The 13,501-nt window shown below is 24.0% G+C and overlaps 1 protein-coding gene across 1 annotated transcript; it reads left to right on the plus strand.

The window, feature by feature from the left end:
• Positions 1–1,918: 1,918 nt before the first annotated feature.
• Positions 1,919–11,175, plus strand: LOC145834819 (actin-related protein 2-like). The gene is made up of 11 exons (XM_082942330.1): positions 1,919–1,997; positions 3,491–3,601; positions 3,812–3,960; positions 4,218–4,284; positions 4,385–4,457; positions 4,664–4,800; positions 5,295–5,380; positions 5,871–5,934; positions 6,897–7,042; positions 8,539–8,671; positions 10,101–11,175. The coding sequence occupies exons 1-11, from the start codon at positions 1,950–1,952 to the stop codon at positions 10,272–10,274; spliced, it is 1,188 nt and encodes a 395-aa protein (XP_082798456.1). The 5' UTR covers positions 1,919–1,949; the 3' UTR covers positions 10,275–11,175.
• The last annotated feature ends 2,326 nt before the right edge of the window (positions 11,176–13,501 follow it).

The raw sequence follows: 13,501 nt of genomic DNA on the forward strand, positions 1-13,501 counted from the left end.
TCTATTTGTTTAAGAGCAGTTCTGTATTTATTACTTGTTAAAAATACTTAACAAAAATCTTAATTGTTAGTTAAGCTTTAATAATTAAATATAAAAGCTTTCTTTCTAACCTAATTAAATTAATGTCATATAAATCTAATTTTAGATATTCCCCATAAAATGTTTTTTGTAGGTTGTTTAATAAAAAAAATTGTCCAAAATTTAATTTGTTTAATTAATAAAATTTTGGTTGTAGGGTGTCACTTTATTCTGGAGTGTTGTTAAAATAACTTTATGGTTATCAAAAAAAGTCCTAAATTTAATAATTAATACATAACTGTATTTATTGTGAATTTAATTTTTTGATAACTTTTAAGAATGAAAAATGAAGTTAATTCTATATGAAGAAAAGCAGTAAACATTTTTCAAATTAAAATATTTTTCAGAATTACATAAAGCTTCCACAGATTTAAAAAAATTGTTATTTTAAACAGAAACTGTTTGTGTATTTATTATTTTTTAATTATTATTCCCAAGGACAAGTATTGCTGGTATTTAAAATAGTACCTAAAATGTGTTTAATAACCAAGTTTAAATAATTTACAAATAACTAATGAAAGTCAGTATCATAAAGTATTATTGTTAATTATTATGACATATAAACTTGAATATCCTAGTACTAATAATTCTAAATTTTGGTAGTTTTTAGTAATATTGTGATTTAAAAGTTTGCTAAGCTAATACCTGCTTAATCTTCAAAATTTCGCTTATTTCAATAGTTGTGTGAGTACTATTTTTAATATTGGACATACCTTTAAAAAAAAAAATTGTTTTATATTTAATGCAAAATGTAATATAGTTCCTATGAAATGTAAATATTAAAAAAAAAACTTGTAGTCTCTTACTGTTACATATTAAATTAAACAGTCTAAAAAATTAATAGCAGTGTTACAAGTGTGTTTAAGTTGTTTAAACCCCCTTTGTTATTCTACTTTGAAATCCATACTACAAAGTTCCTACTTCCCTGGTTTTCCCTAGATTAAAACATTTTTTTCACAATTTGATCTTATTTTATATAGTTTTTACTAAGCTACAAGATGCTTTTTACAGATTTAAAAATTTCAAAATATTTTTTGAGATTTAGCGGATCAAAGTCAGAGGCAACAATAGGATCCTTATGGGAGGCGCAAACTAAAGCGGTAAATAACTAGAAATCACTAAAAATCTATCTTATCCTACGTTTTTTGAGACAACTACCTCAAAATTTTAAGAAATGTTCCTAGTAATATATAGAAAATTCTGTGGGAACAAAATTTAAATAAATTAAAAAATAAAAATCTTATTACAAAAAAACAAAAAAAAAACTGTTTTTTTGTTTATTTTTTATAAAAATTTTATTTTTAAATTTTTTAAATTCTTTCCCACAAAATTTTCTGAATATATCAAAGAACACTGAATATTCCTGAAATTTTGAGGTAGTAGTTTCAAAAAACGTATGAGAAGATAGATTTTTAGTGAAATAGTCTATTTTTGCCGTTTTAGTTTGCCCCTCTCATAAATAACCTATTGTTGTTCCGACTTTGACTGGCTTTATCTCAAAAATTATTTTGAATTTTTAAAATCTGTAAAAAGAATCTTGTAGTTTAGTAAAAACTGTATAAAATAAGATCAAATTGTGAAAAAAGTGTTTTACACGGATCCTATGTAAACTTACAATTTACAAAATATTTTTAAAGTAAAAATGTTTGTTTTTACTCAAAAATTATTAAACCATATGTAAAATAAACTAACACACTTCTTAAACATTTTATGTTTTTACCTTTTCAGTTTTGTTAAAATTTTTTACATAAAATTTTTAGCAGTTTAAATTTAAGTTCAATAAAATGAAAATTTAAATATACTTTTTAGTGTAAAAAATAAACCAATTTTTTTTTCATTAATTAGACTTTACTATTGATTTATAACTAAATATGGATTCTGAAGGTAGAAGAGTTGTTGTTTGTGACAATGGAACTGGAGTTAGTTTTGCATCAAAATATAATTTTTATAATGAAAATTTATACTTAATTTTTTTCATTGCTTTATTTATTTACTTTAGAAATTATTAAAAAAATATGGTTCAATTTGTTGTTTTTGGTAATGTTTATAATTTTTAATCTCCTACTAAAGCTTTGGCAATAAATGTTTTTACTTGTAGTAAATTTAACTTAAACTTTAAAAGTAACTAAACTTTTGGGACCGTTTCCAAAATTTGGGCAATAAACTGCAAAGGGCTAAAGGTGGGCCATGACTAGCAAAGTGGTCTTAAGGGTATATTTTGAAACTTATGCTAGATATTCCGGAGTCAATGATGAAGAGAAAAAGCGTCTTAGGTGTATTTAAGGATAGTTTTGAAACTTATGATAAATACTACAGGAATTTTTGAAATTAACATTGGACTATGGCTTCCCAAAGAGAGCCATAAGCAGCAAAGGGTTAGGCCATAACTTAAAACTTACACTAAAAATTCTGGAGTTGATGATGAAAAGCAAAAAAAAAGTTTGTAGGGGTATTTAAAGGTAATTTTTTGAGAAATCTTATTAGTAGAATCATTCCTTTTTTATTTGTTTAAAGTGGGCCCTATGAAAAAAATTTGGGAAACCCTTATGTATATGGTCAATTATAAAATGTTAATGACTATATTACCATTGGCTATTTTTAAAATTTGATAACAGATAGTTATTAACTTACAAAATAAGTTTTAAACAACCAAGTACATTTTAAAAGTTTTAATCACTTATTGGTTTTAAAGCATTTTAGAAATGTAGTACTAATAATTGTAGTACTAATAATTAGTTAAAACCAGTGTTTTTCAAACTTTTTTTCATAAGTTTCCCTTTAAAGAAATAAATTAAGCTATGACCCCTTCCAACAAGATTTCTCAAAAAATTACTATTAGATTCACCTGAGACCTTTATTTTTGCTATTCATCATAAACTCAAAATATCTAGTGTAAGTTTCAAATTATTTTCTTGTGGCTCCTCCTTTTACAGCTTATGGTCCCCTGAATTTCTGAAAATTTCTCATACTATCTAGTATAAGTTTCAAACCATTCTTAAATATGTCTAAGACCTTTGTTTTTGCCCTTCATCATCAATTTCAGAATATCTAGTGTAAGTTTCAAATTATGGCCTCTAAATTTCTTTAATGGCCTACTTTGGGGGTTTAATTGTAAAAACAAACAAATATTAAGCAATAAGTTTTTTGTGTATCTTCTAAATATCTAATTAATTTTTTAATGCTTGTTTCAATATAAGCTATTATTTATATATATCTATATCTGTATTGGTTATCTTATGTTATTCTACCAGTTAATTTCTGAAAAGTTTATATAATTTTTTGGTATATTTAAAGACTTGCAAAAACAATATGATTAAAAAATATTTAGTGTTATGTAAAACGTGTATCATTGTCTTTCACTTACAATTATTTGAAATTGTTTTTAATATAAAATGCTTTGTTATTTTAACAGTTTGTCAAGTGTGGTTTTGCTGGATCTAATTTCCCTGCCCATATATTTCCGGCACTTGTTGGTCGTCCTATACTAAGATCAACAACAAAGTCAGGAGATATTGAAATAAAGGTATTTTTGAAGATTATTTTTAATTAGTTTTCTTAAAAAGCTTTCATTACAGAATGAATTAAATTTGCCAAGTATACTTATATAGTTTTTTAACTATTTAAGTTTCTAAAAGTTAGATTATTAAGAATTACATTATTTATAAATTGAACGACCTATTTTAAAGATATTTGTATCTTTTATTTTTTTTTAACCAAGTTTTTTTTTTAACAGGACATTATGATTGGGGATGATGCTAGTACATTAAGGTCACAGCTTGAAGTGAAATATCCGATAGAAAATGGAATTGTTAGACATTGGGATGATATGCATCATTTATGGGAGCACACTTGGGGACCTGAAAGACTTAATATTGACTGCACGTAAGTTTTCATTTAAGCATCTCATTAATAACAATCTTATAACTTATTCAGAATAGGTAAGCATTTTATAACTATGATCAACTCATGTTATTTTAATGTTTAAGGCTGACTCAAGCTTATTTAAACTACTTTTGTAAAGCTAAAGCTAAAGACTTGAACATTTAAAAGGTTAAAAAAAATTTAAACTAATGGTATAGTTTAATAAGCCATGATTAATTTAGGTTTTTTTATTTATTAAACTAATGATTTGTTTACAGTAACTCTAAAGTTTTGTTGACTGAACCCCCAATGAACCCGATGAAAAACAGAGAGAAAATTATTGAGGTATATGAAACTTTTACTATGAATGTATTTACTTTCTTATGAAAAAATACTTATTGCTTAAATTGTGTTTGATTTTACTTAATTGTTATATAATTTGCAGAAAATGTTTGAAGAATATCAATTTCACGGATGTTACATTGCAGTGCAAGCTGTATTAACTCTGTATGCTCAAGGTAAATAGAATTTTAATGTTTATATTATGGTACTACATTTGAATTTAACTATAGTTTGTTTTTATCTAAATTGTACCTTTTTAATGAAGCTAATCATACTTTAAATTCGTAGTATTTAGTATTGTCATTAAAACTTAAGTAATTAAAGTTCAAGCTCTAAAGTTGTTTTTATTGTTTGTTAACTCTTAAGTTTTATTTTTATATAGGTCTCATAACTGGTATTGTAGTGGATATTGGTGATGGGGTTTGCCATATTTGTCCCGTTTATGAAGGATTTTCTCTACCACATTTGACTAAAAGACTTGACGTTGCTGGTAGAGATATAACTAGATACCTTATCAAAGTAAGTTCATATTACTTTATGAAAAATTTCTGCACAAAGATTTTGCAGAAAAAAGTATATTTTAGAAAACTTAGTTATAAAATTCAAATATTTGTAAATAGTTTTGGAAAACTTTTATTTTCTTTTTTTAATCTAAATGTTTAATGATTTAATAGCATCAATTTTAGCATTTTAACTAAAAACAATATTTAAGTTTATTGCAAATTTTCTGAAAAAAAAAAAGAAACATTATTAAAAATTATATGGCTAGATTAGAATATTTGAATCTGCATATCAGCGTTTCTGTTATATTTCTTTGCTATTTGAAGTTAAATTAAGTTTTGGTATGTAAGCTTAACAAAAATTAGTAATATAAAAAGTTATTTAACAATATTGTTACATCTGAAACACTTTAAAAAAATCTGAAAAATTTATATCTTTATTTAAATGACTAAATTTTTTTATTAGTACATAGCGTAAATAATTAGTACTCATCGAAATGTATAAATTTATAGTTGATGCTCCTCAGAGGATACGTTTTCAATCAATCAGCTGATTTTGAAAATGTTAGAATGATGAAAGAAAAACTTTGTTATGTTGCGTGAGTTTTCTGTAGATTTTAAAAGTTTATTCTATAAATTTCTGTTTTAAACATAAAAACTATTAGTTTTAAATTAAACTTTTATGTATTTATATTAGGGTGGCCACTAAATTTGGAAAAACCTGGAATTTTTAACAAATTTTGTATGTTAAGTAGCAAAACTTCGATTTGGTACAAAGAATCTATCATAAAGTTTGTCATCATCAATTTTTTTAGAAACACATTTAAAGTATTTTTTAATGTTGTTATACTATTTAGCAGTTTTTTACTTTAAGCTTTAATTTTAACTAAAAATAGACTTAAAAAGGTGTACTTTCAAAAACATGGGAAAAATTCAGAAAACCTGAAAGAAATTTCTTAGAACCTAGTGGCCACCCTGTTATATTATTTTTTTGTACTTTGTTTGGGTATTTTTTAAACTTATTTTTTATTTTTTTTATATTCAAGTTTTAATCAGTTAATTTATTTTAATATAATTATTTTTTATTAGGTATGATACGGAACAAGAACAAAAACTTGCACAAGAAACCACCAGCTTAGTGGAATCTTACAAAGTATGTTTTTTATCATTTTTGTTAAACTTTAAAATCATTAGTTGAATTTATTAAAGCGTTTATAGTTATTTGAGTTATTAGTTTCGATAATATCTCTTCAAAAAACTCACTTTAAAGGAGATTCTTTAAACACTAGTTTTTTTTTATTGCTGCCCATCTAATTTGTTTTAAACACTATATTCAATATTTTTGAAACATTTTTTTATAACAAGTCATTAACCATAAATAATGCTCACGAAAATAAAGTTTCATATGATAAGTTTGAAGTTCAGGGTTGTAAACTATATAAGTTTATCAAGTTCACAATTTAAAAAAATCCTTTAATGATTTTTGAATAAACTTTTTTAAATTCTCATAGTCATAGTTTTTATCGTTCTCTTAATTTTAATATCATTTGATGTTATTTATCATCCAATAAATTAGTTGGACTAATAAAAATACTATAAAAACTTGTAAAATATTTAAATAACTATAAAATTTCAAGAAGTTTTTGTTAGTATCATCTAAAGTTATATATATATATATCTACTTGAAATTTAAAAGACTAGTTTTAGTAAAAATGGTACACTTAAAAAAAATTATATTTTTATTATTCAATGTTTTAGTATAAAATAACTTAGCTCTTATTTTGTACTCGAACCAAATTTGTAAAACGGTCTCTTCTAAACTTCAGGAAAAATTTTCTATTTATTTTTTAATGCTACATCTTTTTAGCATGGTTAACCTAATAAAGTTAAGTTAATCTTTAAATATGTTAATTCTTTAAATCTATGATGAAAATGATGAATCATTAAGCTTAGTGAAAAATTATCACTACAAAAAACTGTTATAAAACATTAAAATTTTTTTTATAAAAATCAAGGTTGTAAGTCAAGCTTAAGTATTGTAAAAGTGTTATTTTTATAATGAAACATGTTCGGTTTTTAATTTAGATTTGTTTGTATGTTTATATTTTTGCACAGTTACCTGATGGAAGAATTGTGAAGGTGGCAGGTGAAAGGTTCCAAGCTCCAGAGGCTCTTTTCCAACCGAACTTGATCAATATTGAGGGCTGCGGAGTTGCAGAGCTTTTGTTTAATACAATCCAATCTGCCGAAATTGATATTAGGTTTGTCATTCCTATAAGTTTTTTTTTTATTGTAAACTCAATTATTTTTTTAACTTTAATTTAATAATTATCTTACTGTGTTTAAAAGATTTTGTTGTGTAGCATATCTTAATCCTTTAGTTATAATGCTATTGTGCTATTATAGGGTTCGGAAAACCACGGCCCCACTATGTATTTTTAAGCTAAAAACATACTTTTAAAAATTAAAATAAGTTTTTAAAAACTTACAGTTAGGATCTTAATTTATTAATTAGTATTTACTAGTGCGTTCTTATTGCATATTTTATGAAAGTTTTGGTTAGAAACAGTATTTATTATTATTAAAACATTTATTTTATGTAACTACGGTCCGCGGAAAACTTTTTGCTATTAAGTGTGACCCGCAAACAACATCTCTAGAAAAATTAGCCCATTACTTATAAAATACTGCAGACCTCTATACTGTTCTTTGATATTTATGTAAACATTTGATATGAACCTATAATCTGTAAGTTTTTTTAGTTTTTAAACTAAAAATTATGTTTTATTACAAAGGGATTCTATAACTTACTACAAATAATTTTTTATATATTCCATAAATTAAAATTTACAGATCAATAAAATTGTCTTTACATCAAGAAGAACAGTTTAAATTAAGATATATGTTGAAAGATAGTTTATTATTAAAATGCATGAATAAGAATAGTAATGCGTTGTTTTTTTATTATTTTTTTCCAAGAGTATTTTGGTGTTCAATTCAGGAAATCCTTAAGGAAGTTTATTTTTTGAGACTTGATTACATGAATATAAGTATTATATTTTTTTAGATTATTTTTCTATAAAAACCTATACGCCTAAGCTTTGTAAACAATAGTTTATTTACAATACTAACTTGCATAAATTATTACAGATTTTTATTTTTTAAGTTAATTTCATTCTAATATTTTTATATTGTTTACTTGAAGTACTTTTTTAGTTGTGTATGTATATTTTTGTGCAATTGTTCTCAAGTTTTGATTCTTTAATAATAAAATAAATAAATACATTAACTAAGTTCCGACAACTATATTTTACTTCAAACGTTTTCATAACCTTTTTATTTTAATATTTACATTTATATATTTTTGAAAATTTCTTGTATTCTTTACCTCATTGTAATTTCCTTATACCATCTTAAGTTTCTATTTAGTTATTTATGCTAAAAATTCTAGTTTACTTAATTTTACCAAATTCTTCTCTAAACAGTATTTATTTCACAATTATATTTAAACTCATTATGACGTATCCATTATCAAGCTCTAATAAAAATGCAGTGTGTTTGTCGGTATTTTTTATTGAAGTTTTGCACCCAAAAAAGTTATTTATTATAATTTTAAAATAATTTAATTACTTGTTTTATTAGTTATTACTTGTTATTAAACTCTAAAGTAGACCTGTTTCTAAAACTTTTTATTTACTAAGTGTCATACTAAAAAATGTAGTATGTATTTTAGCTTAAAAAATAAATAAAATTTCAGGAGCGACTTTTACAAGCATATAGTGTTGTCTGGAGGAACTACAATGTTCCCTGGCCTTCCATCTCGTATGGAAAGGGAAATAAAACAGTTGTACCTCACCAGAGTTCTCAAGGGTGACACTTCCAAGTTGTCTGTAAGTTTATTGTTGAGAGACAGTTATTTAAAACTGTTTTGTTTAATATGGTGTATTTATTTATTTTTTATATTAGGAGAGTCTGAAAAATTGACTTCATTCTTAGATTAATTGTTAAAACTTTTGTTTCAAAAATTGTCATGATTTGAAAATTTTAACCTTATTAATTATATAACATAAAAAATGTTATAAAAACATAGTCAATATTTAATTACTTTTAAGTATATTATTTTAAGTGTAAATAGTTTTTTGTTAATAAGTAAAATACTTATTATAAAATAAATAGATAATAATAGTCTAAACATAACATAAATAAATATATTAGTTTACTTGTTTAATTTATTCTTTTTTAATGTTTTTAATTTATAACAACAAATAATTTTACATGGAACGAAAATGCAGAATATGGTAAGGTATTTTGTTGTAGACATGCACGTTTCATTTGCTTCAAATCATATTGTTTTATATGCTTACTTTGAAAATATTCTTTCTCTTATCCTTAAAGTTATTCTTTCCAAATTGTTATTTTATAAATTTATTACTATAATTTTTTTAAATAATTTTTAAAAGATTATTACCTTGTGTTATAACAACAACAAAAAAAGAATAAATCTAAAACCTTATTTATTTTTCTCTAGTTTCTATAAAAATTTTAAATAGCAACAACAGGAATATTTAGATTATACTATGATGATAATATTATTGAATCTTATTATCTATTAAAGAGAAATCATGTGTCTAAATTTTGTATTATGTTATTTTCAAAACATGGAGTTTGAGTGTATAGCTTAGCTTTAAGTTAATAATAAACAAGAAACAAATCATTTATTTATTGATTTTTTTTATGTATACGTTAAATATCAAAATCTTAATAACCAAAATTCAGTAGCTTAGACTGAACGACTGCCATTTTGATCTGTTTCTGTTTTCTTTAAAATATACGTTTAAACAAACTAATACAATCTTTAAAGTATTAAGTACAAGTTATTTATTATCAGTTTTATTCAGCATTAAGTTTATATAAAACAAAAATAGTATTATAAATTTATATTTTCTTTGAATTTTTTTTAAAGAACTAGATTTTTTATGTAGAAGTGCTGTAGAAATTAGTATAAGTTTTTAGCAAAATTATTTCAAACTGTATTTTTTTTACTTACTATTTATACTGGTTGCATTTTTCCTCTGTTTATCTTATATTTATAACAAATAAACCATGACATGTTATGCTATAAAGGAAGCTAAATTTATAGGATTTAGAATATTATTTTAAGTTAATTTTCATATATAAATATATCCAAATTTATAAGTAGTTCTTATGTAAATCATAGAAACATGAATGATTAAACGACTATATATACTATATATTATTGCCAAACGTTTTCAAATTGTTAGTTTCCACTGGTTTAAGAGTACAATATGCTAATTACAGAAGTTCAAGATCCGTATTGAGGATCCACCGAGGAGGAAGCACATGGTGTTCCTAGGTGGCGCTGTTCTAGCCGACATCATGAAGGATAAGGAGTCGTTCTGGATGACCAAGCAGGAGTACGAGGAACAGGGTTTGAGGGTTTTACAAAAACTCGGTTATAGTTCAAAGAACTAAAATAGTTATATACACCTTTGGTTTTTATGGTTGAAGATTTATAAAAAGTTTTTGCTAAGCTATTGTAAACTTACTTAACTTGCTTGTTACTTTTTTTTCGCAAATGTTCAAACTGATTTTGACAAGCTTTATGCTTAAATTTGTGTTGGCTAAAATTTTAATTTATTTTAAGTTATAATAAAGCTCACAAAATACACTATTTGTATAAGTTTATGTTAAGACTGAACTTTATTCTTAATTTTAAGAAATGTTTTCAGCGATAAGTGGTAATAAGATGCAAAGTGTTTATTTGGACTTCAACTTCCCTTTAACCATGTTTTTTTTTAGGTTTTCTAACTTGATTTGATTTAGCATATAAGTTTGTATTAACTTAATAAAAAAATTTTGCTAAGTATTGGAATTAAAAAATTTCTACAGTTAGTTTATTTCGATAAATAATAAAACAACAATTCTAAAAACATTCCTCGTATTTCTACTTACACCCTGATAAAATTGTAAAGTTTTGATTTGAAAAATTGCGTGACAACTTTGCTTATATTAAATATGCAAAGTATAACCCGTTTTGAAATTTGCTAAAAGTAGTACTTTAGTGCATTTCTTTTAATGTTTTTAATTTATTTTTATCGTTTGTTACATTCTTTTTTGTTAAAAAGTTATTTTGCAAACATTTAGCTAGGCGAAAATTGTTTTAAAAACGTTGTGTTTTTGTAAATCATGCAGTTTTCAAGTTTTTTTTATAGTTTTAATTCATTTCTTTAAATAATTGTGTAGACTATTTAATGAGTGTTTTAAAACTTTATTTCTTCTCAATAATTATTCTCACCAAATCGCCTTTTGTTGAACATTTTCATCTATAGTTAATACATTTTATTGTTTCAGAAATAAAATTATTCGGAATTGTGCTAAATATTCTATTTTTAAATTGTTTTAAGTTAACTACAGAATTTTGTTATAAATTGTACAACCGTTGTCTCAATAGTAAGCATCTTTTTATTAAATTCGCTTCATTTAAACTTTAATTTTATTTTGTACATCAGACTATTTAGAGATAAAAACAATAATTACAATTTTCTATACAAAATTGCGAAGTTAAGGTATATATATATAGTCTATTATCATCAAACAGACCAAAATTGTTCAGTTAATTTAAGTAATGATTATGCCAAATAAAAAACTTAAAAATTTAAATTTTAACATTTATGTTTGATAAAGAATAGAGAAAACTATTTCTAAGTAAATTTTATGTTCTTTTTTGCTAAAAAACAGAACTAGACAGAGTTATCTTTGGTGGGAAGATATGAATTATATAAATTTATTGTTAAACTTTTATTATAAAAATATATATAAAATTTATGTTCTACAAAACATTAAAATAAACAAACATAAAAATTCAATTGAAATAAGTACACAATTTATATTAATTAAAAATAACTAGATTTATGATCGAGACAAGTAGTTGTTACGGAAACGAGTAAAATATGCACGAAGAACTTTTTTCGAGAAGGGTCATTTTTGCACAACATAAAAAAAAAAAAAAAGAAACAAGTAATTATTAAAAAAACCGAAAAGAAGGTGCCGACCGAGGGTGAGGGGATTACAATGATAATAAAATGAAAAATATCTAATAAAATTAAAAAAAAACCGAGAAAAAATAAAAAACAAACTAATAAAAAGAAAATTTACCGACCAAGTTCAAGTGTAACAGTGATAGTTAAAAAATTGTTTTAACAAATTATTAATTTAAAAAAACTTAAATTAATAAAAACACCAAAAAGTTACCGACCGAGAGTAAGGGTTAGAAGTAACAGTGATTGTAAAAATAAAGTGTACTTGAAAAAATTTCAACCCATGCAAAAGTGTCCCTTCGTGCATATTTGATATCTCTCAGTTTTTACAGTAACATCTCGCAAATCTCTAATTTTTTTAGTTACGAATTCTCGTTTAGTTACGCATTTTGTTGTATTGTTATCAGAAAATGCAAAAGAAAACTATATAAAAAAACGATTATTTTGAAATATTTAAATTGAATATGTATTGACATTCTTACAATAAAAACTTTGTTACCAAATTCATTGCCACTTAAAAAAGTGTTGCCACAAAACCTCGAGTTAAACAATTTAGTAAAAAAACCTAGAGTATGTTAAATTTTGAAAAAAAAAACTGAAAAATTTGATAAAAACACTAAGTAACTTGGTGTTCTAAACTATTTTTACTTGTCAAAGAATGAAATTTAGATTAAATACGAAATATCTATCATAAACAATATTTTGATGTAACATTTAAAACTTATATTATTTGAAAATACATTTAAAGTAGCTTTACAGTTTCAATGTTTTTATACAAGACTAATTCATACTGAAAATTGACGCAAAAACTTATACTTTCAAAAAACATGGCGATCCTATAACTCTGAACTGCCATACAACTATATTTTGTTTTGTAAATAAAAGTTTAACTTTTTGTTGGAAATATAACTAAATGAGATTTTGACTTAATTTTTTATTTATAAACTTATTAAATTGCTGGTTTTACAAAAATATTTTGTAATTAATGTTTGACACTGCTAGCTAACTTTTGTTTCAACCAAGTTACAGAAGTTTGGGTAGAAATATAGGTTTTGTTTATTTTTTTGCTTAGTTAAAAGTATATATTTAAAAAAATCAGGCTGGTTTAGATTTTTTAATTTCAGGCCTGTTTTATCACTTCACAATCCTTTACTTATTTTTTTTCTTCCTAGAGCTCTTTCTAATTTTTGCTCTTTTAAGATTTGTTTTACTTTCGGACAAGTATGAGGTATTGTCTTTTTTTAATCTTGTAGGGAAGCAATTTCAGATGACTTCTGATGTTTCTTTTCATTAAAGTACATCTTTGTGTCTTAAGACGTTTGTGTTGCGGATCTCTTCGGATTCTTTTTTACCTTATCTTGGACAGTTTTAATCATTTTCTTTGATCAAGCAGTGAGTTGTCTTACAGTCCTAGGTTAGTCTTAGGATGTGCACACTCATTAAACAATTCTATTCAAAACATGGTAATTTGTAGATTAGCCACTTTAAAAAAACTCACTGTTCTCTGATTTTGTCCTTACCGCGCAATGAAGCATAAACTATTTTTCTTCTTTTCTTCACTTTGAAAATTTATAAAGTTATTATAATAAACTTACTACAGACAATAAGAAAAATATTTAAATTTAACACTACTTAAAATAATTTTAAAAGTAACAAACTAAA

The sequence above is a fragment of the Thalia democratica genome, chromosome 4 (assembly GCF_965202585.1).
Source record: "Thalia democratica chromosome 4, ktThaDemo2.hap1.1, whole genome shotgun sequence".
In the NCBI taxonomy this organism is placed as follows: domain Eukaryota; kingdom Metazoa; phylum Chordata; class Thaliacea; order Salpida; family Salpidae; genus Thalia; species Thalia democratica.